Source organism: Oryctolagus cuniculus, chromosome 12 (genome assembly GCF_964237555.1).
Source record: "Oryctolagus cuniculus chromosome 12, mOryCun1.1, whole genome shotgun sequence".
Classification (NCBI taxonomy): domain Eukaryota; kingdom Metazoa; phylum Chordata; class Mammalia; order Lagomorpha; family Leporidae; genus Oryctolagus; species Oryctolagus cuniculus.
Genome location: NC_091443.1, coordinates 101,581,600 through 101,605,282, shown reverse-complemented (window position 1 = coordinate 101,605,282; position 23,683 = coordinate 101,581,600). Strand labels below are relative to the sequence as shown.

The window sequence follows — 23,683 nt, the reverse complement described above, 5'->3', positions numbered from 1 at the left end:
GCTGCTGGTTCTTCCCGGGTTGGCTACTATCCCTTCCACCTCCGTGGAAGGGCAGTTCCCCCTGGCCGCATTCCCCACTTCCGCAGGGGAGCGGCACACCGCCGGCCGGCTCTTCTCGGGGGCTGCACAGGTTTTCCTTCAGCTAGATGTTCCCCATAGATGTTCCTGGTGCATGCCGTCTCTCTCCTCCTTTATAGTCCTCCTCCGCCAATCCTAACTCGGCTGCCCACACGCCGAGTACGCTGCTCTCCAATCAGGAGCAAGTCCTACAGTTTATTGGTTGAACTGGAGGCAGCTGGGTAGAAGCTGTTTACTTCTCTCCCAGCGCCATATTGTGGGAGAGCAGATGCATAGAATAAGTCTTAATTCCAGTAACTCAGTCTAGTCCGGTTTGCTCCCCACAGGTGCCGGCTTTTTTTTTTTGTGCAGGAGTCTTAAACCAGCGTCTTAACCACTTGGCCAAATGCCTGCCCCCAGAGTTTACTCTTTGTAAAAAGTCTGTACTCATTCATTTTAATGTATTTGCAAGGCAGCAAGACAGACCACACACACACACACACACACACACAGAATGAATCTTCCATCTGCTGTTTTACTCCCTAAACGGTGCAACAGCCAGGGCTGGTCCAGGCCAAAGCCAGGAGCCCAGAACTCAATCCAGGTCTCCCATGTAGGTGGCAGGGACTCAACTACTTGCGCCATCACCGCTGCCTCCCGAGGTACACAGTAGCAGGAAGCCGAAACTTGAAGCAGGGCCGGAATTCAAACCCCAGAGTTCAAGGACTCTCACGCTTTCTCGAAGTCCCTGTTTAACTATCTCCTCTACGTGGGTAAACTAGCCCTTCTGTGTTAAACTCTAATAGCATTTGCTACATAGATTTATAATACTTGCCCTAATGGGACATCTGTTCTCTATTATATGTCCTGTAACACCAGCTATCCTGATCTTTGCACTCAGATGTCTGGCATATAGTGAAAAATTACAAGAAATGTGGACTTTTGTTTCCAGCCAAGATGGAGTGAAAAGAACTGGATTTATCCTTCTCCCTGAAATAGCAACAACAATAACAACAAACAAACAAAATACATGAAACAACACTTTTCAAGCTCCTGGGCACCAGGCAATGAAAGCCAGTAATCTCTCAGAGACGGGAAATGCAGATGAGCCTTGCGTTTACCCCCATTTCACTGCCTTGAGAGTCTCCAAGCCACCGCAGAAGGAGAAGAACCCAGACAGAGCACGACAGGCTCACTGAGTTGAAGACTGGGAGCTGAGACTCCAGGGAGGCCCAGGGAGCTGGAGCTTTAGGACAGTGTCCCAGAGAGGAGAGAGCTTTCTAGAAACTCAGGGAGTTCCGGGGAAAGCGCCACCTAAAGGAACTGGAGGGAACAGTACCAGCGCTAGCTCACACGGGGCAAAGAATACCCAAATTCTTAGACATTGGTGAGGATACTCAAAAACAATCAGGCTTCAGAAGTGGGGAATAATAACCTTTAAACTAAACACAGCTCCAAGTCCCACCTTACACATTTTTAGAGCAAGAGCTGAAAAGATCAAACTGTTTCCTTGTAACTGAAATGCATCTTAAAATAAAGCTCCAAAAGATTTGTAGAAAGACAAAAATTTGTAGAAGTTAAGAATATAAAATTGCAATGTCCAGCATCCACTCAAAGATGATGGGGGTGTGCAAAGGAACTAATCTCATAATGGAGTAAGTAATAAATCAATTGACTCCAAGCAGGACGATGGAATCCATAATGTGGTGAAGAATCAGTTGACAGCAACCCAGCACTAACAGACATACTAGCATTAGCAGAGAAGGACATTAGAAGTTATTACAAGTATATTCTGTGTGTTCTAAAAGCTAAGTAGGCCGGCACCACGGCTCACTAGGCTAATCCTCCACCTGCGGAGCCAGCACCCCGGGTTCTAGTCCTGGCTGGGGCACCAGATTCTGTTCCGGTTGCTCCTCTTCCAGTCCAGCTCTCTGCTGTGGCCCGGGAAGGCAGTGGAGGATGGCCCAGGTGCTTGGGCCCTGCACCTGCATGGGAGACCAGGAGGAATCACCTGGCTCCTGGCTTCAGATGGGTGCAGCGCACTGGCCATAGCGGCCACTTGGGGGGTGAACCAACAGAAAAGGTAAACCTTTTCTCTCTGTCTCTCTCTCTCTCTCACTGTCTAACTCTGCCTGCCAAAAAATAAATAAAAGCTAAGTAGAGACATGGAAGACATGAAGAAATACCCCAATCAAACTGTGTTGAGATGGATCAGAATGATGGCAGATCAGACGTTGTAGAAATTAGTGAATTTGAAAGACAGTCATAGAAATCATCCAGGATGAACATACAGGGAAAAAAATCAGTGAAAAAAATGAACAGAGCGTTAGGGAGCTATGGGACAACTTCGCATACCCTGATATACTTGTAACGGGAATCCTGGAAGGAGCTTAGAGAGGGGAAGACAGAAAACATAACTGAAGGAATCATGATGAAAAATTTTCCCAAAGAGAGGAATATTATAAAGCTACAGACTGAAGAAACTCAACAAACAGCAAGAACAAAAAACATGAAATTGGACTGTTAGCAACTTCCTCAATGCCGGTGAAAGAGAAAAGCTTTAGAAGCAGCCAGAGCAGGGGCTGGGGGAGGGGAGGCACTACCCACAGGACAAAGGTAAGGATTTCAGCAGATAACGCACAGGAAACACGCAAGTGACAAGAGAGAGGAACAGCATCTTGAGAACACTGGAAAAATACCAGCCAAGCGAGATTCTATGCCAGTTCTACCTGCTCTCCAATCAGGTGAAACAAAGGTCCCCCACCCCCGCATCCCGCAAGCAAGAGCTAACAGAATTCATCCCCAGTGCACGACTCTCCCTGAAAAAAAAAAAATGTTAAGGGGCGCTGTTTAAGCAGAAGGGAGATAATTGTAGCAATGACGACCACCCACATGGGTCTGCGTTCCTGCAACAGAGACCGATGTGATTTCTTGGCAAGAGCTCATCTGCTCCCACAACAACAAACTGAAACCAAGGAAGAGTTAAGATGCTGTTTTTCCTGGTTTCTGCTTGGAATAAGATAGGGGCTGTTGCATCCTGTGGAATCACTTCTTTTGAGCAAGTCCTTTCTGTGACTTTAGCCAACCATTTGAAGGCATAGAGTCGTGGATTCTCTGTCCTGGAGATAAATCACGGTAGGAAGCAAACTTTTTTTTTTTTTTTTTGTAATTCCTTGATTTTTCTTCAAAGTTTGTTTCTTCTACTCTGAGATATGAAATTAAAAACAGTCACTCACCAAAAATTTTAAAAATGAAGGTAAACATGTAATTTGTGAATTGTAAAAGGATTGGATAGGATTAGAGGCAAAATTGCTGCTTAAACTATGTTTCTTTGGGGCCTGGCGCCGTGGCTCACTTTGTTAATCCTCTGCCTGAGGCGCTGGCATCCTATATGGGCACCGGGTTCTAGTCCCAGTTGCTCCTCTTCCAGTCCAGCTCTCTGCTATGGCCTGGGAGGGCAGTGGAGGATGGCCCAAGTGCTTGGGGCCCTGCATCTGCATGGGAGACCAGGAGGAAGCGCCTGGTTCCTGGCTTCGGATCGGCATAGCTTGGGCCGTTGCGGCCATTTGGGGAGTGAACCACCGGAAAGAAGACCTTTGTCTCTGTCTCTCTCTCTCATTATCTAACTCTGCCTGTCAAATAAATAAATAAAAAATCTTTTAAAAAATGCTATTAAAAAAAACTATGCTTCTTTATTCTAGGTTTGTGATTTTCAGGATTTTCACAGGATTCCCCATTTCAGGTCTGCGGGTGAGGGGTCTTCAAAAAGTTCATGAGAAATGCTATCACGGGAAAAACTATGCACAGATCTCCAATTATTTGCACCAAAATAAATGTTGGCTTTAGTTCTAGTTTTCACATACTTTGTGAACTGCCCTCATAAAGGTTATGACTTCAAAACTATGGTTGGGGAACTGGTGTGGTAAAGTGGATTAACCTGCCACCTGCAATGCTGGCATCCTGTATCAAACAAAGCACCAGTTCGAATCCTGGCTGCTCCACTTTTTTTTTTTTAACCCCTCATTTCAAGTTTAGATTTTTTAAGATTTATTGATTTAATTGAAAGTCAGAGTCACACACAGAGAGAGAAGAGAGACAGAGAGAAAGAGGTCTTCCATCCACTGATTGACTCCCAAAATGGCCACAATGGCTGGAGCCGGGCCAATCCAAAGCCAGGAGCCAGGAGCTTCTTCCAGGTCTCCCACATGGGTGCAGGGGCCATCCTGCACTTGGGCCATCTTCCACTGCTTTCCCAGGCCATCAGCAGGGAGCTGGATTGGAAGTGGAGCAGCTGAGACTCTAACCAGCACCCACATGGGATGCTGGCATCAACAGCCGTGGCTTTACTTGCTGAGCCACAGCGCCAGCCCCTGCTCCACTTCTGATCCAACTTCCTGCTGATGCACCTGGGGAAGCAGCAGAAGATGGCCTAAATGCTTGGGCCCAGATGGATTTCCTGGCTTCTACCCTTGGCCTGGCCCATCCCCAGGCATTGTGGCCATTTGGGAAGTAAACCAACATTTCTCTCTCTCTCTCTCTCTCTCTCTCTCTCTGGCATTCTGCCTTTCAAATAAAGAAACTAAATTAAAAAAAAAAAAAAACAACTTTGGTTTCTGTCATTTCTCACCCAGATGTGTCTTCCTTTTGGATTTCAGGGGTGTTTTTCCACTTCTCTTTGTTGTGAGGATATTCCCTCTGGTTTTTTTGTTTGTTTGTTTGTTTGTTTGTTTTTGACAGGCAGAGTGGACAGTAAGAGAGAGAAACAGAGAGAAAGGTCTTCCTTTGCCATTGGTTCACCCTCCAATGGCCGCCGTGGCCGGCGCACTGCCCTGATCCGATGGCAGAAGCCAGGTACTTATCCTGGTCTCCCATGGGGTGCAGGGCCCAAGCACCTGGGCCATCCTCCACTGCACTCCCTGGCCACAGCAGAGAGCTGGCCTAGAAGAGGGGCAACCGGGACAGAATCTGGCACCCCGACCGGGACTAGAACCTGGTGTGCTGGCGCCGCTAGGCAGAGGATTAGCCTAGTGAGCCGCGGCGCCGGCCTATGTTCTTACCACAAACAAAAAATGTGATTACTCCAAACGTGGCTCAAGCTACTTCGGAATACGATGGAGTGGCGCAGAAGTCCGAGACTGATCCGCCCGGAGTATAACCTACAGTGCTCCGGTGACTCCGGTGGCTTCCTCTGAGACTGTGTCCAGGGGACATGATGCATCAGGCACAGCATCCGGGCCTGCTGACCATGTGCCCAGGGAATTGGTATGCGTCACCCCCTCCCTTTCCTCGGCTCCTCTCTGCAGGAAATAGGCCGGTAATAAGTAGTTAATGGGGCATACAGAGATAGACAAACTTATTAAACAAATAGGGAACATACCTCTCAGACCACAAGATCCTTTATTCTTTTCAAGCAAACACTCCGCATTTGCGTGTTCGCACGGTGCAAAGCTTGTGTGAGGATGTGATGCTGGACAAAGATCCAGTGTCTATCTTCCATCTGCCGATTCACTCCCAGATGGCCACAGCCCCCAGCCAGGTAAGAGCCAGGAGCTGTATCCAGTTCTCCCACAGGGGTGACAGGAGCTCAAGCACCTGGGTCATGTTCCACACCTTTTCCCAGGTCTTAGCAGAGCGCTGGATCGGAAGAGGAGCAGCCAGGACTAGAACCAGCGCCCATGTGGGATGCCGGCGTTTCAGGCCAAGGCTTTAACCTGCTGTGCCACAGCGCCGGCCCCAATCCAGTCTCTATCTAATTCAAGCTTCAAACCCACAAATGAGAGCAAATACAAGAGTCACCAAGAAGCATCCAGAAGCACCCAGTTCAACACGGAAGAATCAACCCCGTTCAGACAGGCACATGAGCATTCATGGTTAATCAGATGAAAGCCTTTTTTATCTCTCTCTCCTTTTTAAAAAAAGATTTATTTATTTTACTTGGAAGTCAAAGTTATACAGAGAGAGAGAAGTAGAGGCAGAGAGAGAGAGAGAGGTCTTCCATCCACTGGTTCACTCCCCAGTTGGCCGCAACGGCCGGTGCTGAGCTGATCCTAAGCCAGGAGCCAGGAGCTTCTTCCAGGTCTGCCACGCAGGCACAGGGGCCCAAGGACTTGGGCCATCTTCTACAGCTTTCCCAGGCCAGAGCAGAGAGTTGGATTGGAAGTGGAGCAGCCGGGACTTGAACCAGCGTCCATATGGGATGCTGGCACTGCAGATGGTGGCTTTACCCACTATGCCACAGCACCGGCCCCAAAACCTCTTCTCTTTAAAAGGCCAGATGATGGTGATAATCAGGTACATTGACATGGTAGGGAGGCAGCTGACAAAGAGAGGCTGAGGATTGCTGCAGCCCACCGTGTACCAGCAGAACCACACCCTCCTCCATGCAGACCACAGCCAAGATGACTTTTAGATCATTGTACTGAAGTCATAACAAAATTACCATGGCTGGCACTCCCACTCCCATCATGCACTTGATGCCATGACATTTGCCAGAGTTCCAAAAAAAGCATGGAAATAGGCCGCACTCAAGCCCCATCTTAAACTCCACCCTTTTTGAATGAATATTCAATCAGACTGCACCCTTATGCTTCCAGATGGTATAAAAGGTCAGTCCTGAATCTTGTTGATTGCAGCTCATTCTCTCCTGAGCTTGCCGAAATACTCCTGGAGTGTGTATTTTTGCTTTAAATAAGTCTTGTCCTCCTGTTCACCTTTATCTATGCCTCTTCCTTGCATTCTTTCTCTTAAGTAGACAAGAACCTGGAGCAAGTCTAGCCAGGGGCCAACCCCACAACGACGACAACAACAACAGTACTTTAGAGGAAGGTAGTTTCTTCACTGCTGGGAGCCTGCTCCTTGGTTGGGCAAGGGGGTGTCCCCGATGTTCCACCGGGTCAGAGGTCAACTGTGGAATGGGGACGGTAGCCCAACAATACCATGGAGAGCAGGCAGACTGACAGGTGCTCTCTGCTTCGCCTGGGCTGTGGGAAGAGCCTGGAGGTGGAAAGCTAGTTTTGTCTGGAGGCTGTTAGAGAAGCTCCACCTGTCTGTTGGGATAGACACTGCGAGGGCTTCCCGTCTGTTCTCTCAGAACGGTCCTCCATCAAGGCTTCGGCTGCCGCAGGCCAGGAGAGAGATTTCACGGAGGTGCTTGCTCTGTTCTCTCAGCCAGACTGTGTTCCTCTGGGGTTACCCCTAGGGTTGGACCCTCCCAACACTGGGATTATGCCATCTGAGCCTTGCGAAAGGCCCTTTGAACTCATTCCCCCTAAAAGGCTTGCCTGTGCTCTTCTGAGAGGATCACACAAATCAATACCACAGCACTTGGAAAGAGAGTATAGTGGTGTTATTCAGCAGTTGACAGGAGTCAAGTAGGGTAGGAGAAACCTTAACCCCTAACCTACTTCAGTGGGGAAGAGAAATTTGAAAGCACGTCCCAGAGACAACCCAATTAAGAGGATTCTCAAGTATCAATATCAAGCACCTCAATCTCTCTTTTACATCCTCATTTTATTCTTCCTGCCTCGCCTTAGTTAACGTTTTCATCAATTATTCATGTCCCCTCATCTAGCCACCTTAAAATGCCCTTGGCTCCCCGTTTCCATTATCTTTTACGTTTGTCGCGTGATTACAACATTCCTATGGCTCAGCAAGCTTTAGCGGCTCTTCAACGGACTACAGGATGGAGCAAATTCCCTCCGTAGTCTACGAGGCCCCTTGCAAATCAGATTCCAACCATGCTAAACGCTCTGTAAGAGTCGGGGCGGGCGTTGGGGCGCAGCAGATTAAGCTGAAGTTTGAGGTGCCTGCATCCCACACCGGAGTACCCGTTCCGGTCCCGGCTGCTCCACGATTCCAATCCACCTTCCTGCTAATGCGCCTGGGAGGCCAACAGAAGATGGCCCAATACTTGGGTCCCTGCCACCCACATGGGAAGCCAGGATGGGAGTTCCGGCTCCTGACTTCAGCATGGCCCAGCGCCATCTGCTGCGCACATTTGGGAAGTGACTCAGTAGATGGGAGATCACTGTCTCTCTCTTGTCTTTGTCGCTCTGCATTTAAAATCGAGCAAGCAATCAGTCAATCTGTTTTTTAAAAGGAGGCCATATATTGGTATAATTGATGCAGTCCGACGAGGCAGAGCTACATCCCAGAACCAAGAGCTGACTGTCAGCTCTTCTGGTCTACTATGGCAAGGAGGCAGCTAACACCGCCTCCGGGTGAATGCAGGGATGGCTCCTCGGTTCAGATCGTGGCTCTGCTACCCAGAAAGAACGCAAAGGCTACTGGACCTCTCTTAGTTTCTTCATGGGGGGGGGGGGCGCTGTGGCATAGTGGGTAAAGCGCCGCCTACAGTGCCGGCATCCCATGTGAGCGCCGGTTCGAGTCCCGGCTGCTCCACTTCTGGTCCAGCTCTCCGCTATGACCTGGGAAAGCAGTGGAAGATGGCCCAGGTCCTTGGGTCCCTGCACCCATGTGGGAGACCCAGAAGAAGCTTCAGATCAGCACAGCTCCGGCCGCTGAGCCATCTAGGGAGTGAACCAGGGGATGGAAGACCTCTCTCTCTCTCTCTCTCTCTCTCTCTCTGCCTCTCCTTCTCTCTCCGTGTAACTTGACTTTCAAATAAATAAATAAATCTTTAGACTGTTGTTTCCTCTTCCATAAGAGTAGAACAATAATCCTGCCAAGGACACACATAAAAAATTTTTAAAAGAAATTAGTTTCTTCACAGGAATAACACATGTTGATCAGGTGTGGTTTCCATACCACATGTAAATTCAGAGAAAATCAATAAAAAATACTTTCTGGGGGATGGGCAACAGTTAAACCGTTGCTTAGGATATTCTCATCCTCTATCATAATACTGGTTCAAACCCCAGCTCCACTTCTTTTTTTTTTTTTTAAGATTATTTTACTTATTTCAAAGGCAGAGTTACAGAGAGAGAAAAAGAGAGACAGAGACAACAAGATCTTCCATCCATTGGCTCACTCCTCAAATGGGCACAACAGCCAGGACTGGGTCAGGCTAAAGGCAGGAGCCTAGAACTCCGTCAAATCTCTCATGCAGGTGGTAGGGGTCCAACCACTTGGGTCATCTTCTGCTGCTTTCCCAGGGACAGTCGCTGGGAGCTGGGTAGGAAGTAGAGCAGCAAGAACTTGAACTGTCACCCACATAGGATGCTGGCACTGCAGGTTGCAGCTTAACCCACTGTGCCACAACTCTGGCCTCCCAGCTCCACCTATAATTCTAATTTCCTGCTAATGTGCACCCTAGGAGGCAGCTGGTGATGATTCAAGTGGTTGTGTTCCTGCAACCTCAAGTGGTTGGTTCATACCACCAACATGGGAGATTGGATTGAGTTTCCTCAGTTCCTGGGTTAGACCTGGCCCAGCCTTGGCTGTTGCAGACATTTGGGTTGAATAGAAGTATATATAGTAGGCCGGTGCCGCGGCTCACTAGGCTAATCCTCCGCCCAGCAGCGCCGGCACACCGGGTTCTAGTCCCGGTCGGGGTGCCGGATTCTGTCCCAGTTGCCCCTCTTCCAGGCCAGCTCTCTGCTGTGGCCAGGGAAGCGCAATGGAGGATGGCCCAAGTACTTGGGCCCCGCACCCCATGGGAGACCAGGAGAAGTACCTGGCTCCTGCCATCGGATCAGGGTAGAGCGCCAGCCGCAGGGCGCCGGCCGCGGCGGCCATTGGAGGGTGAACCAACGGCAAAGGAAGACCTTTCTCTCTGTCTCTCTCTCTCACTGTCTACTCTGCCTGTCAAAAAAAATTTTTTTTAAATAGAAGTATATATAGTAGATCTCTCTCTCTCTTTATCCCTCCTTCTGTCCCACCTTTCAAGTGAAATGAAAATAAAAATAAATACATTCTAAAAAAAGATCTATTTTCTTTTTTTAAGATTTATTTATTTATTTGAAAGTCAGAGTTACACAGAGAGAGGAGAGGCAGAGAGAGAAAGAGAGAGAGAGAGAGAGGTCTTCTATCCCCTGGTTCACTCCCCAATCGGCCACAATGGCCAGAGCTGTGCCAATCCAAAGCCAGGAGCCAGGAGCCTCCTCCAGGTCTCCCACGTGGGTGCAGGGGCCCAAGGACTTGGGCCATCTTCCACTGCCTTCCTAGGCCATAGCAGAGAGCTGGATAGGAAGTGGAGCAGCCGGGTCTCGAACTGGCTACCATATGGGATGTTGGAGCTTTAGGCCAGGGAATTAACCCATTGCGCTACAGCGCCAGCCCCTAAAAAGATGTATTTTCAAGGGTGGGCATTTGGCCTAGTGGTTAAGACATCTGTGTCCCACACTGGAGTGCACAGGTTTGATTCCCAGTGCTGGCTCCAATTACAGCTTCCTGCTGATGCAGTGACAGCTCAAGAAATAGGCTTTCTGGCACCTGTGTGGGAGACTTGGGTTGGGCTTCTTTTTGGCCTGATCTGATCATTACTGTTATTTGGGGAGTGAAGGGAATACTTACTGGAACCTAAGCAAAGGGAAAATGTATGCTATGTATGCAGCATAGTTACATACATTTTTTTAAAGGTGGGTGTGTGGAACAGTGGTTAGAGCTGCTTTGAATGCTTGTATCCCATATCACAGTACCTGGTATTGCTTCCAATTCCATTTCTTGCTCAGGTGCACCCTGGGAGGCAGCAGAGATGGCTCCAGTGCTTAAGTCCCTGCCACCCACACAGGAGACCCAGCTGGTGGAGCTCCAGGCTCCTGGCTTCAGCCTGCCCCAGCCCCAGCTATTGCAGACATGTGGGGAGTGAATCAGCCGTCAGTGACTTCCCTCAGTGAATCAGATGGAAACTCTGTCTGTCTCTGTCTCTCTGCCTTTTGCATGAAATGAAAATAAATAAATAAAAATAATCAGTAATTTTTCCATCATGAATTGTTTTTGCATTGATTTTCTGTTTTAAAATTAGTGCATGAAAAGTATTAACTTAATTACGCATTTTTAGCCTCCCTTTGATAAGGCTTTTTTCCTTTTTAAAGACTTATTTATTTATTTGAAGGGCAGAGTTACAGAGAGGCAGAGGCAGAGAGAGGAGAGAAGCCAGGCTTCCATCTGATGGTTCACTCCCTCATGGCTGCAACTGCCAGAGCTGCGCCAATCTGAAGCCAGGAGCCAGGAGCCTCCTCTGGGTCTCCCACGTGGGTGCAGGGGCCCAAGGACTTGGGCCATCTTCTACTGCTTTCCAAGGCCACAGCTGAGAGCTGAATCGGAAGTTGAGTAGCCGGGACTTGAACCTGTGCCCATATGGGATGCTGGCACTGCAGGCAGCGGCTTTACCCGCTACACCACAGCATCAGCCCCTGATAAAGTTTTGTGCCCAAGGCAAGCACCTCATTTGCCCCATCCTCGTGGCAGCCTTGTGAATGACCTCCCTTCTCACCTCCAAGGCAGGTGCCGCTGGCGGGAGAGCAGAAGCTTCGCGGGTTTGTTCTGTGTGTCCTGTGTGTTTCCTGTGTCACTGTGAGCCGCGGCGCCGGCAGGAGAGTCCTTACACAGAAGAAGCTTTACAATCAAGCAGGCCTGGGCTCTGTGACCTTCACCGAGCAACTTCGCTTATCTGTCTCTCCGTCTGTAAAATAGAACCCTGAGTTTATGCAATACCTGGCACTTGGGATTTCATGTCTCCACAACCATGCTGCTGGATAGCAGATGTCATTTGGAATAACCTGAGGTGGGTGGTACAGACCTCAAGCTCCAACAGAGGTGCTGCTGTGTCTTTCATTAGTTTTGCCTTCTCTTTTTCTGCTCCTACTGTACTAGCCAAGACCTTCACTACAGTGTTTCCTAGAAACAGTGAGAGCGGACATCCTCGTCTTGTTCTACTGTTGAAAAGAGCCTGTGTTGGCTGGCGCCGCGGCTCAATAGGTTAATCCTCCGCCTAGCAGCGCCGACACACCGGGTTCTAGTCCCGGTCAGGGTGCCGGATTCTGTCCCGGTTGCCCGTCTTCCAGGCCAGCTCTCTGCTGTGGCCAGGGAGTGCAGTGGAGAATGGCCCAAGTGCTTGGGCCCTGCACCCCATGGGAGACCAGATAAGTACCTGGCTCCTGCCATCGGATCCGCGCGGTGCACCGGCCGCAGCGCGCCAGCCACGGCGGCCATTGGAGGGTGAACCAACGGCAAAAGGAAGACCTTTCTTTCTCTCTCTCTCTCTCTCTCTCTCTCTCACTGTCCACTCTGCCTGTAAAAAAAAAAAAAAAAAAAAAAAAAAAAAAAAAAAACCAGCATCCTGTTATCCTGTTTGGGAGTTTGGAGCTAGTCCCAGCTACTCTGATTCTGATGCAGCTCCCTGCTAATGCACCTGGGAGGCAGGAGACGATGACCCAGATACTGGAGTCCCTGCCGCCCACGTGGGAGACCAGGATGGAGTTCCAGGCTCCAGCTTCAGTCTGGCACAGCCCCTGCCATTGTGGCCCTTTGGGAACTGACCCAGTGCGGGGAAGATGCATCTCCCTCTCACTCTCTCTCTCATCTTCTCTCTCTGTCTTTCAAGTAAGTAAATAAATCTTTAGAAAATTCAGAATCTCTATAAGACATCATCTCAAATATCCTTTGTATGACTTTTTAAAGTCTTACACACGCAAACAGAAAAAAAAAGAAAATGTAATTGAAAAGAAAGGTGAATGGAAATAGATAACCGAGACTATCCTCCTCTAATATTGGGAAAAAAACTTTTTGTGAACATTTATTTCTTTATTTGAAAGGCAGAGTGACAGAGAGGGAAACAGAGAGAGAGAGAGAGAGAGAGAGAGAGAGAGAGAGAGAAAGGAGAGGAAGAGTCTTCCATCTGTTGCCAAAATGGCTACAACAGCTGGGGGTTGGGTCATGCCAAATCAGGAGTCAGAAACGCCATCTGGGTCTCCCATGTGGGAGGCAGGGACTCAAAAGGGCACCCTGATATGGGATACCAGTGACACAAGCAGTGACTTAATCCATTGTGCAACAAGGGCCATCTGGGGAGAAAACTTTTGAGTCAGCTATCTACAAAAGATTTCAAGGAAAGACACAGTCACAACTGGCAAGCGAATATGGCATTTTAGCAGAGAAAACAAAACTACTTAAAAAAATAGAAGTTCTAGGGGCTGCCATTGTTGCGTAGTGAGTTAAGCCTCTGCCTCCGATGCCAGCATCCTATTTGGGTGCTGCTTAGTGTCCTGGTTGCTCCAGTTCTGATCCAGCTTCCTTCTAATGGCCTGGGAAAGGCAGCAAAAGATGACCCAAGTGCTTGGGCCCCTGCCATTCATGTGGGAGACCAGAAGAAGCTCCTGGCTCCTGTCGTCCATCTGGCCCAGCCCTGGCCATTGCAGCAATTTGGGGGGTGATCCAGCAGATGGAAGATCTGTCTCTTCCTCTCTCTGTAACTCTGTCTTTCAAATACATAAATGAGTCTTTTTAAAAAACAGAAATTCTAGAACTAAAAAGAAGTTTAAAAATTGAATGTGAGCTTAACAGCCAATTGGGGGGCTGGCACCGTGGCTCACTAGGCTAATCCTCCGCCTGCGGCGCCGACACACCGGGTTCTAGTCCCGGTTGGGGCGCCGGATTCTGTCCCGGTTGCCCCTCTTCCAGGCCAGCTCTCTGCTGTGGCCCGGGAGTGCAGTGGAGGATGGCCCAGGTGCTTGGGCCCTGCACCCCATGGGAGACCAGGAGAAGCACCTGGCTCCAGGCTTCGGATCAGTGCGGTGCGCCAGCCGCAGCGCACCGGCCGTGGCGGCCATTGGAGGGTGAACCAACGGCAAAGGAAGACCTTTCTCTCTCTGTCTCTCTCTCTCTCACTGTCCACTCTGCCTGTCAAAAAATTAAAATTAAAATTAAAATTAAAATTAAAATTAAAAAAACTAATTGGGATTCCATAGGAAAGCATCTGTAAAATCAAAGAAATATTGAGACAAACAAAACAAAAAAAGACTTATCCCACAGCATCAGGGCAGTGGTATTAGCTGGAGTTCTAGAAGAGAGACAATGTGTGAAGAAGCAACGGCCAAATAAAAAGTCCCCAAAGTCGGTAAAAGACAAAAATGTAGAGACCTGAATATCTCAAGGAAGCACATCAAGATAAATATGAAGAAAACCACGCCCAGGCACCTCACAATCAGAATGAAAACAAGTCTACATATAAAACCTGGAAATCAGCCAGAGACAACAGGTGACAGTCTGGAGACTGATCTGAGTCAGCGCTGACTTCTCTCTCCCCCGAAGCTGCAGAGTTCAGAATCTCTAAGGAGCGCAGAGAAAGGGCTGCTAACCCGGAATTCCACGTCTGGTGGGGGGATGAAGGTTTTCAGAAGAAAGGAAACCCCATCACCAGCTCTGTAGCACCAGAAATGCCGACGAAACTCTTCAGGCAAAGGGAAATGAAATCGCAGAAAATCTTAGGCCTTCAAGAACAAATGAAGGGCCGGCGCCGCGGCTCACTAGGCTAATCCTCCGCCTAGCGGCGCCGGCACACCGGGTTCTAGTCCCGGCCGGGGCGCCGGATTCTGTCCCGGTTGCTCCTCTTCCAGGCCAGCCCTCTGCTGTGGCCAGGGAGTGCAGTGGAGGATGGCCCAGGTGCTTGGGCCCTGCACCCCATGGGAGACCAGGAAAAGCACCTGGCTCCTGCCATCGGATCAGCGCGGTGCTGAGAGAGAGAAAAACAGAAAACAAATAATGGCAGACCTAAATCTAATTGCTTTATTTTTATTTTTATTGACAGGCAGGGTGGACAGTGAGAGAGAGAAACAGAGAGAAAGGTCTTCCTTTTGCCGTTGGTTCACCCCCCAGTGGCTGCTGCAGCCGGCGCACCGCGCTGATCCGATGGCAGGAGCCAGGTACTTCTCCTGGTCTCCCATGGGGTACAGGGCCCAAGCACTTGGGCCATCCTCCACTGCACTCCCTGGCCACAGCAGAGAGCTGGCCTGGAAGAGGAGCAACCGGGACAGAATCCGGCGCCCCGACTGGGACTAGAACCTGATGTGTCAGTGCCACAAGCGGAGGATTAGCCTAGTGAGCTACAAGCGGCACCGGCCCCTAAATCTAATTGTAATGAGTACACTAAATATCCATGGACGAAGCAATCGGATTGAAAGGCAGAAATTGCCAAAATGAATAAAAAGCAAGACTCAATTGGCCTCCAGCTACAGGAGACGTCCTTTTAGAATAATGACTTCAATAGGCTGAAGGAAGTGACTGGCAGAAGAGATGAGGTTTGTGGTCAAAGCCATCTCACAGCACAAAGTACTGCAGTATCTGCAGGGACAGTCATCATCTCAGGAAGACAGAACCATCATAAAACGTTCATGTACCTAATGATTGCTTCAAAACCTGCAGCGAAACTTGACAGAATTGAAGGAACGGGCAACCCCATAGTTGGAAGTCTTAAAGCACCAGTCTTAACAACGGAGAAAAACCGTACCCCACAATCAGTCAGGTCAGACAATCCCAACAACGCCTCCACCACTTCTGCCCTCGTTGATACTTACAGAACACTACGCCCCAATTGCCAAAGGCACACGGCCAAGTGCACATGGCAAGTTCACCAGTGTAGACCATAGGTTATCCACAGAGGGAGCCTCCACACACAGGAGCTGGATTCACTGTCTTTTCTCTGACCACAATAGAGAGGGGATTGAGCACCCTGGAGGCCAGGAAGGGGGGAGAGCTGATTTTCTGAGCAGGTACAAGCAGATCTGGGGTACAGCGGAACACCAGGAGGAGGGGCGAGGGTGGCTGAGGGCCCCAGGACCCCAGCTTTGCAGTCTCTGGCTTCTCACCTGCCCCAGGCTTTGCATGGAGGACGGAGTACTGTCGTCAGACTGGCCGGGCCAGTGATGATCAGAATAGGGCCCCAGGGCTTCCTGCTTCACCCCTTTATCTGCCTGCGAGATGGACAGCTTGTCCTGCCTGCTCTGACCACAGAAGGAGATTGTCCCGCACGGTGTGGAGCGTGGCCACTACAAGGTGAGCTGCTTGGACTCGGGGCGCAGACTCGGGGCGGGGGGCTCTCTCCATGCCGAGAGAGAAGGGGTGACTGAAGGTTCTGTAAGGGAAGGAAGGGCCAGGGCAGGGTGTGCTGGGGAAATGCTTACTCTTGTGCAGGCGGGAGCCCCGGCCTCTGTCCTGGCCACAGGTGGCCGGCGAGGAGGAATGAGCCCAAAGCCTTGCCTTGCACAGAGGCACCTGTTCGATGTCCAGGGCCAGGCCAAAAGGGAGGGCAGCGGCTGGAAGTTCAAACCAGACCACAGCCACAGCCAAGGGCTGCCATGCTGGCGCTATAAGGCCTGTGCACAGGGACAGGGTCACACTGGGTGGGGGCCCTGCAGGGATTAGCAGTGGGGGAAGGGCAGGGCCCTGGACCCCAGAGAGTCTGTGGGTCACCCCTACTCCCAGTCACAGGATCATTGTGAATGCTCTATCCTCCTGAAAACCTCAGTCAAGGTGAGAGGGACAGAAGCTCACGCCGCACGCAGGGAGACCCAGCAGGGTGGGCAGCGTTGTCGGGCCAGTTGGCCTGAGATGGGACCCCGTGTCCCCAGCTCTTACAGCTCCAGAGCCTTGCAAGTGTAAGGGGGGAGCTTTGTCCAGACCAGGAAGCATCAGGACTTCCAGGTGGGGGGATGGTGGGGGCCAGCCTGGTGGGCTAGCAGCATGAGAGAGGCCATACTGTTCAGTGGTTAAAGACATGGGTCCTGCAGCCAGAACACCTCGGCTTGAATCTTGGTTCCGCCACAGTTACTAACTTGTAACCCTGGCGACCTCACCAAGCCTCAGTTTTCTCATCTGTGAAATGGGAACGATACCAACAGTACCAACTGCATGACGGTGCTGTCAGGGCCACACGGGGCTTTGGCACGGGTTCTGACAGCACATGCTGCTCTCACTGCGAACACAGCACCCACGTGTTCATCTGGATCCCCTACCTCCAGACCCTGACTGTGGCCAGAGAGCCTCCCCACCCCACCTCCACTGGGAGGAGCTTTCAGAGGCTCCCAGGGTCTTTCCAGCTGGGCGATTTCCACTGAGCTCTGGGGCAGGGGTGACAGGGAGGCCACGAGCCTCTGAGAACCCATTGTTCTTGTCCTCTGAGCTGAGAAGATGCGCTCTCCCCAGCCCTGCTCTTGGCACCCGAATCTGCAAGCTCAGGGGGGCAGACCTTAGATTAGCAGACCCCGCCCACAAAGAGCTGTCAGGGCCATGGTCCTGTGCTGCCCAGCCCCCCCCCCCCCACGCCACTCACACAGGAGAAAGCTGTGGTCCAGAGACAGGAAGTGACTTACCCATGGCCCATAAAGAGACATGGCCCAGCCACGATGGGCCTCTCGGTCCTGTGCCCGGCGTTCCAGCGCAGGCCCACAGGCAGGAGTGGAGAGCCACACTTGGACACAGAGCCACACAGCCACTCAGACACGGTGTGCGGCGGGAGGAGGGGCCGGGTGGTGACAGCTGCTTTTTCTCCCCAGATGAGCTTCACCTCCCAGGTAACTGGAGCAGAAATCTTCGGTCCATCTTGGCTTCTGCCCAGGCAGGATACCCGCGGACTGCACTGAGGCCAGGGCAGGTGCCCCGTCATCCACTGCTGTCACCCTGCTTGGGCCCAGTGGCTATGGGGGGAAGGGGAAGCAGCAACTCCCGTGCCCTCCCAGCCCGGTGGACGGTAGGACACCTTAACCGAAGCCAAAGGGTGCTTCTGTGCTTCAGTCCTGCCCACGGCTTTCTGAGGTCCAGGGAGGCAGAAGCTGCAGGCCTGAGCTCTGGGGGCGAGTGGCTGCCCAGGTTTTCCCGGGTGCCCGGGATATGAGGCTTTCAATTCCGAAATGTGCAAAGTCCTCAGGCAGCCTGGGATGGTTGCCTGGCTCTTCCGTGGCTCCCAGTTGGAGAAAAGGAGACTCGCTCAGCCGGAAGCCGAGGACAGGAGGGAGAGGAACGGTCTGGGGTGGGAGGGGCAGTGAGCCCGGGGTGGCTGCCCTCTGCAGCTTGGGCTTGGGCAGCCCGGCTCTGCACCACTTGTGTCTAGGTCTTTCCCACGCAGGGTAGCTCTGCTGGAGTCAATCACCTCCCTTCCCATGAAGATGCCCAGAGGCCCGGGTGTGTGTGTGCGCGTGTGTGTGTGTGCATGTGCGTGTGTGTGTGCGCGCGTGTATGTGTCACTTCCTGCTCCCAGCTCTCTACCACTCTAGGAGAGCTCACTGCCCTTGGGGGCCCCAGCTCCACTCCATTCCCAGGCTCTGAGACTGAATCTTGGGCACAGCCCAGGCAATGAGACCATGTTCCTAATCCCCAAAACCCTCTGTAAAGATAGGAGGTGGCAGGGCCGGCGCCGTGGCACGGTAGGTTAATCCTCTGCCTGCAGCATCAGCATGCCATATGGGCACAGGTTCTAGTCTTGGTTGTTCCTCTTCTGATCCAGCTCTCTCCTATGGCCTAGGAAATCAGTAGAAGATGGCCCAAGTCCTTGGGCCCCTGCACCGACGTGGGAGACCCGGAAGAAGCTCCCGGCTTTGGATTGGCACAGCTCCTGCCGTTGTGGCAATTTGGGGAGTCAATCAGTGGCCGGAAGACCTTTCTCTCTGTCTTTCCCTCTTACTGCCTGTAACTCTAGCTCTCAAGTAAATAAATAAAATCTTAAAAAAAAAAAGATAGGAAATGGATCTGTCACTTTCCAATAGAGGAAGAGAAGTGACTGGTGTTAGGCACACAGGGTCACATAGGCACGCATCAGCTGTGTGCACTCTGGTGACGAACCTGTGTCCTTACCTTGGAAATGGGGACATGGTACCCTTCTTTTTTTTAAAAGATTTATTTGTTTATTTGAGAGGTAGAGTTACAAACAGAGAGAGGGAGAGACAGAGAGAAAGGTCTTCCATCCACTGGCTCACTCCCCAAATGGCCGCAACAGCCAGAGCTGAGCTGATCTGAAGACAGGAGCCAGGAGTAGGTCTCCCACACAGGTGCAGGGGCCATCATCCACTGTTTTCCCAGCCATAGCAGAGAGCTGGATCAGAAGAGGAGCAGCCGGGACACGAACCGGCACCCACATGGGATGCCGGTGCCGCAGGCCAAGGCTTACTTAGCCCACTATGCCACAGCACCGGCCCCCGTGGTATCTCTCTTGTGGTTACACAAAGGATCAAAGAGGCAGCTGCTCCAAAGATGTTTGCGGCTAAGGTTGCTGGACTTGGGAGGAGAGGCCTGTGCTGGGGTCCAGATCTCACCCAGGCTTTCTTGTTTCTTCAGATCTCCTGCTCAACCCAGGTACCACCGGACAGCAACCTGGTGCTGCCTCCAGGAGTGGCAAGATGGGAGATGGTTGGGGAAGGGGGGACCGCAGCAGGGGGAGGGGAGGAGAAAGAAGCAGCTGGAACCTAATGAGAAGATAACACTGGCTGGGGGGGAGGAGGCCCCCATTGCTGGGGGAGGGTGCAGTTCTCAGGGGTGGCTTGGGACAGCATGTTTGAGTACCTGATGTCCAGGCCTCTGGAGTCACTCAGCACAGAGAAGCAGGTGTGGAGCCCGGGATGCAGCACTGTGGTCAGTGGAAGGACCCAACCACTCTTTCCAGCAGCATGTGCAAATGCCCTGTGGCCTAATCCCTTTCTCTTCCCAGACCGTGACTGGGGCAGTCAGCACCATTAAGTTCTTCCTCTCTGAGGCTTACCTGGGTCAGCACTTTGAGATTGTGGAGCTGAGCGACAGGGAGCCGGAGCCTGGAGACCTCTTCCTGTTCAGGATGATGTCCCCCTTGCGAGACTTTTGGTGCGGGGCCCACGTGGGTGTATACTGTGGCCGTGGAGAGATCATCCACTTTGAGGGTGAGCACCTCCAACTGAAACACACGGGCCCACGAGTGCAGGGAGGGGCGGCCGGGCCATGCACACCCCAGCAGCGGGCCGGCCGTTCCGGGGTGAATACCGTGGTCCTGGGCTGTGGGCGTGGGTCTCTGAAGATGCCTGCTTGAGCAGCCAGAGTGTGGGGCTCAGGGGGCCTCAGGGGGCCTCAGGTGGCGGCAGTGCGGGTGCAGGGCCACGGGGCACAGCGCCTAAACCTGGCTCTGATGTGTCGCTGGCTGGCAAAACCCACAGGCAGGAGCTCCGGCGGCTTCGGGTTGGACTCCGTAGTGCGCTCCTCCGAAGGCGTGGTGTGCAAACAGGGCCAGCGCCCGCTGCTGCGCTCCCGCCTGCTCTGGCGTGTGCTAAGGCGGCGCGGCGGCGTGGACCGCGCGCTGTTGGAGCGCCGCGTCCGCGAGGCCATGGACGCCGACCCGCCTGTCTATCACCCCACGCGCAGCAACTGCGTGCACTTTGCTCTGAGCCTGATCCACCCGGAAGGGGACCCCGGCAGCTTGGTAAGCGCGGATTCCATGGGGGGGGGGGGTCCTCTTAAATCCAGACCCTCTGCCCTCCACCGGAGCCGCGTGCCTCCGAACTCCAGATGAACTTTATTCGGGCAGGCCCCAAGCTCACAGATCCCGGCCACATTCTCATTCCCCCAACAGACTCTTCCTACTGAGCCAAGCTCCGCCTTCCCAGGCCCTGTCCATTTCCACCTGGCCTCTGAGCATTCGCGGTCCCTGTCCACAGAGGAGCTGTTAATTTTATTACAATTAGACCAGTCCTTATGAACTCTAACACGACCCAAGCCCAGCCCAGAGGTCCCTGGCCACCCAACTTGATGCCTCAAACGCTGGCCCATGGAGAGCCTACTCCTCCTGCCAGCCGAGTTTGTTTTCTTCTTTCTGAGTCTGGCCGGCAGTCCTACCTTCCTCTCCCCCGCCCCACCCCGACATCACACGACCCAGGAGTCCTGGTGGTCGCACCAGCCCCTAACCCAGCCTTTTCCCTTCCTTCCTAGGTGTCTATGGACATGGACCTAACCGTGGACTAGGCGTGACCTTGGGCCCTCCTTGATGGTGTGGGGACCTCAGAAGGGGTCATTAAAGTATTTTTCCAAAGCTTCATTACGGTTTCGCTGTCTTCTGTAACCCATAACCCACCTCTCTGCCTGGAAGTCCCCCCCACCCCGCCAGCCTCTCCATAGACGGCACCACCTCCTGTCCCCCTCCCCCTTTGGGTGGGTGAGCATCCTCTCCTGTGTCTGTGGTGAGCGGAGCCGCTAGGCCAGGCGGTCGCAGGACGGGGCAGGCGTTGCGCATCCCCGGGACGGCCGTCCCCTTCTGCGCCCACCAGCCTCACCCACCCCAAGCCTGGCAGGTGCGCGAGGTCCCTTTAAAGGGCAGGAACCATCCGGGAGAGGGGATTTCCGTGGGATTGGGGCGGGGCCGGCGCGGCTGCCCTCTCCGCCCCCTTGCGGACGCGCCCTCGGCTCGCCGACGCCGGTGCCTTTAAGAACCTCGGCGCGCGGCCCTGATTGATGCGCCCGCGCACAGCAGCAGCCCCGCCGCCAACACCACCACCCGCAGCTTCTGCAGAGCGCGGGCCGCGCACCGACCTCGTCCGCCCAGCGCGGCCTCCCGGCCTCGGCCCCGGCGCGGACCCCGGCCCCGCAGCCTCCTCCTGCCCAGCGAAGCCCTACCCCCGGCCTCCCCATGTCGGCCGCCCCCGCCTACAGCGAAGACAAGGGCGGCTCCGCCGGCCCCGGGGAGCCCGAATACGGCCACGACCCGGCGAGCGGCGGCATCTTCTCCTCCGACTACAAGCGGTGAGCGAGCGCGCGGAGGGCCGGGCCTGGGCGAGGCGCGCGGGCACCATGGACAGCGCCCGGGCCCTCCCGCCCGCCTGGCCCCGCACAGGCCCCGCCCCGGCCCCGGCCCGGGCCCTGGCCCCGCCGGAAGGCCGCCCAGCCCCTTCCCTGCAGCCCGGGCCCGATGGGCGCTCCCCGTCCGGAGGGGCAGACCCGGAGTGGGGGCTGGGCCAGCCTGCTTCCTCTCTGGGGTTCCTCCTGTTTGCAGCCGGCTTGCGAGTTTCCCACGTTTTTCCGCGCTAGGAGAGCGGGCTCCAGATTTTCTTTTAGGTGGGGGATGGGGATCTAGGCCGGCAAACAGGAGTTTGGACCTGGGGCCTCGCCCCGCGTGCAGACACAGGCCGGGCCCTTTCTCTGCCCCCTGGTCCCCACCTCCCACCCGACGCTGTCCTCCTGCCCCCCGACACTGCCCCTCTGTTTCAATCCCTTCCTCCAATCCGCTTTTGATTATTTTGTTTATCCGTACATTCTGCGATCAGCAATTATTAAAGGCCCGCCTTATGCTGGCCGGTGCTGACCACCGTGCAGCTGTGAGCGTGAGACGCTAACTGCTCTCAGGTTGCTATGGAGAGGCGCACAGATGAGAACCAGACAGTGACAGTTCGGTGCAGTGGGGGCACTGGGAGTGGGGCGAGGGGCTTCCCAGGCAGAGCAAAGCACTTGCACGAGAATGGGGAAGGAAGGAGAGTGGGGACCCCCGGCTTTGCGGGCACAGGTGCAGTGTGGCCAGAATCACCGTGCGAGCCACTGGAGTGACCAGAAATGAGGCTGGGAATGGCTGCTGGAGGGTTCCAAGCTGGTGCCATCACCAGATGGGTGTTTTGGAAGGATTACAGGCTGGACTGTGGAGAAGGGATGGCAGGTGAGACGAGTGAGGGGGCGTGACGGTGACAGGCAGAGCAGCAGTGGCCTAGGCTCCCCAGAGGGGCTGCGGATCTGAGGGCTATTGAGGAGGGGGGAGCTACAGACCTGGTGATTGTTGGATATGGGGCGTGGGGGTGGGAGAGAGGGGCTGGGAGAAGGTAAGGGAGACGCCCAGGTTACCAGCTCCTGAGCAGGATAGATGGGGCTGCTCTGTAGTGTAATCGGAGAGAGACGCATTGCAAGCATACTGAGCCCAGCTTGGGACAGGCTGAGATTGTAGCCCTCCGAGGGCCATGCAAGGCTAGTGGGTAGATGGGTATTGGGATTTGGATTCCATGAGAGCAGTCAGGGGATTGTTAATATACATGTGTCCGTTAAAGCTGCAGATGGACGTGAGTTCGGACAGAACTCAGAAAATAACATTAGGGGTGACCAGAGAACCTAAGAAGAAGTGAAGCAACAGGCAGGAAGATAACAAAGTGTGATTTCGGGAAGAAGGGGAATGGTCAGTAGTATCAGTGTCCACCAAGGTCAAGTCCAACAGGGAAGGAGATTTGAGACCATTGGATGACAATGGTCATCCAGTCCTCATCTCCTGCCCTAGGAGACCAGACAGGAACTAGATTTTTTTTTTCCCCCAACATTCTATCATGATCGACTTTAACCATGCAGAAAAGGTGAACAAATGCAACGGATGCACATGTGTCATCCATGTAGGTTTGGCCACTGTTGGAACGGCACCGTCTCTGCTTATCCATATCTGCATTTGGCTATGTTCGTGACCCAGCATCTAAACCCAGGCTGGAGTGAATAAAAGGGCAAGTGGGAGGTGAATAAGTAAAACAGTGAGTGGGAACGTGGCTTTTAAGAAGCTTGATTGCAAAGGAGAGAGAGAGAACTGCTCAAGGGAACTCCAGTTCTGAGGTTTGTTTGTCTCTTTTGCTGTTATTTTTGTGTTTGGTATGAGGCTGGGAGGCGTCTACAGCAAGCTGAATGTGGCTGGGTAGGAGACAGGAGTGTGGGAGGCGGGGAGGCAGGGGGCATAGAGGAAGCCCGGATCTCCGAGTGCCGGGAG

The 23,683-nt window shown here is 53.0% G+C and overlaps 2 protein-coding genes across 5 annotated transcripts in view; both read left to right on the top strand.

Annotated features, from left to right (window-relative positions):
- The first annotated feature begins 14,863 nt into the window (after positions 1-14,863).
- Positions 14,864-20,998, top strand: LOC127487727 (uncharacterized). 4 transcript variants are annotated; one of them, XM_070054571.1, is made up of 7 exons: positions 14,864-15,725; positions 15,831-16,008; positions 17,508-17,525; positions 19,173-19,299; positions 19,652-19,856; positions 20,127-20,389; positions 20,896-20,998. In XM_070054571.1, the coding sequence occupies exons 4-7, from the start codon at positions 19,198-19,200 to the stop codon at positions 20,926-20,928; spliced, it is 603 nt and encodes a 200-aa protein (XP_069910672.1). In that variant the 5' UTR covers positions 14,864-15,725; positions 15,831-16,008; positions 17,508-17,525; positions 19,173-19,197; the 3' UTR covers positions 20,929-20,998. The 4 variants fall into 4 exon arrangements, with proteins under 4 accessions (XP_069910672.1, XP_069910673.1, XP_069910671.1 ...); XM_070054572.1 differs by having other exon boundaries at positions 14,866-15,725; positions 19,282-19,299; XM_070054570.1 differs by lacking the exon at positions 14,864-15,725 and having other exon boundaries at positions 15,753-16,008; positions 17,508-19,299.
- Positions 20,999-21,332: 334 nt separating this feature from the next.
- Positions 21,333-23,683, top strand: part of AP3B2 (adaptor related protein complex 3 subunit beta 2) — a 40,245-nt gene continuing 37,894 nt past the window's right edge. The window contains exon 1 of the mRNA XM_051834235.2: positions 21,333-21,702. Coding sequence (XP_051690195.2) covers positions 21,590-21,702 — 113 coding nt within the window. The 5' untranslated portion in view covers positions 21,333-21,589. The remainder of the gene's footprint in view (positions 21,703-23,683) is intronic.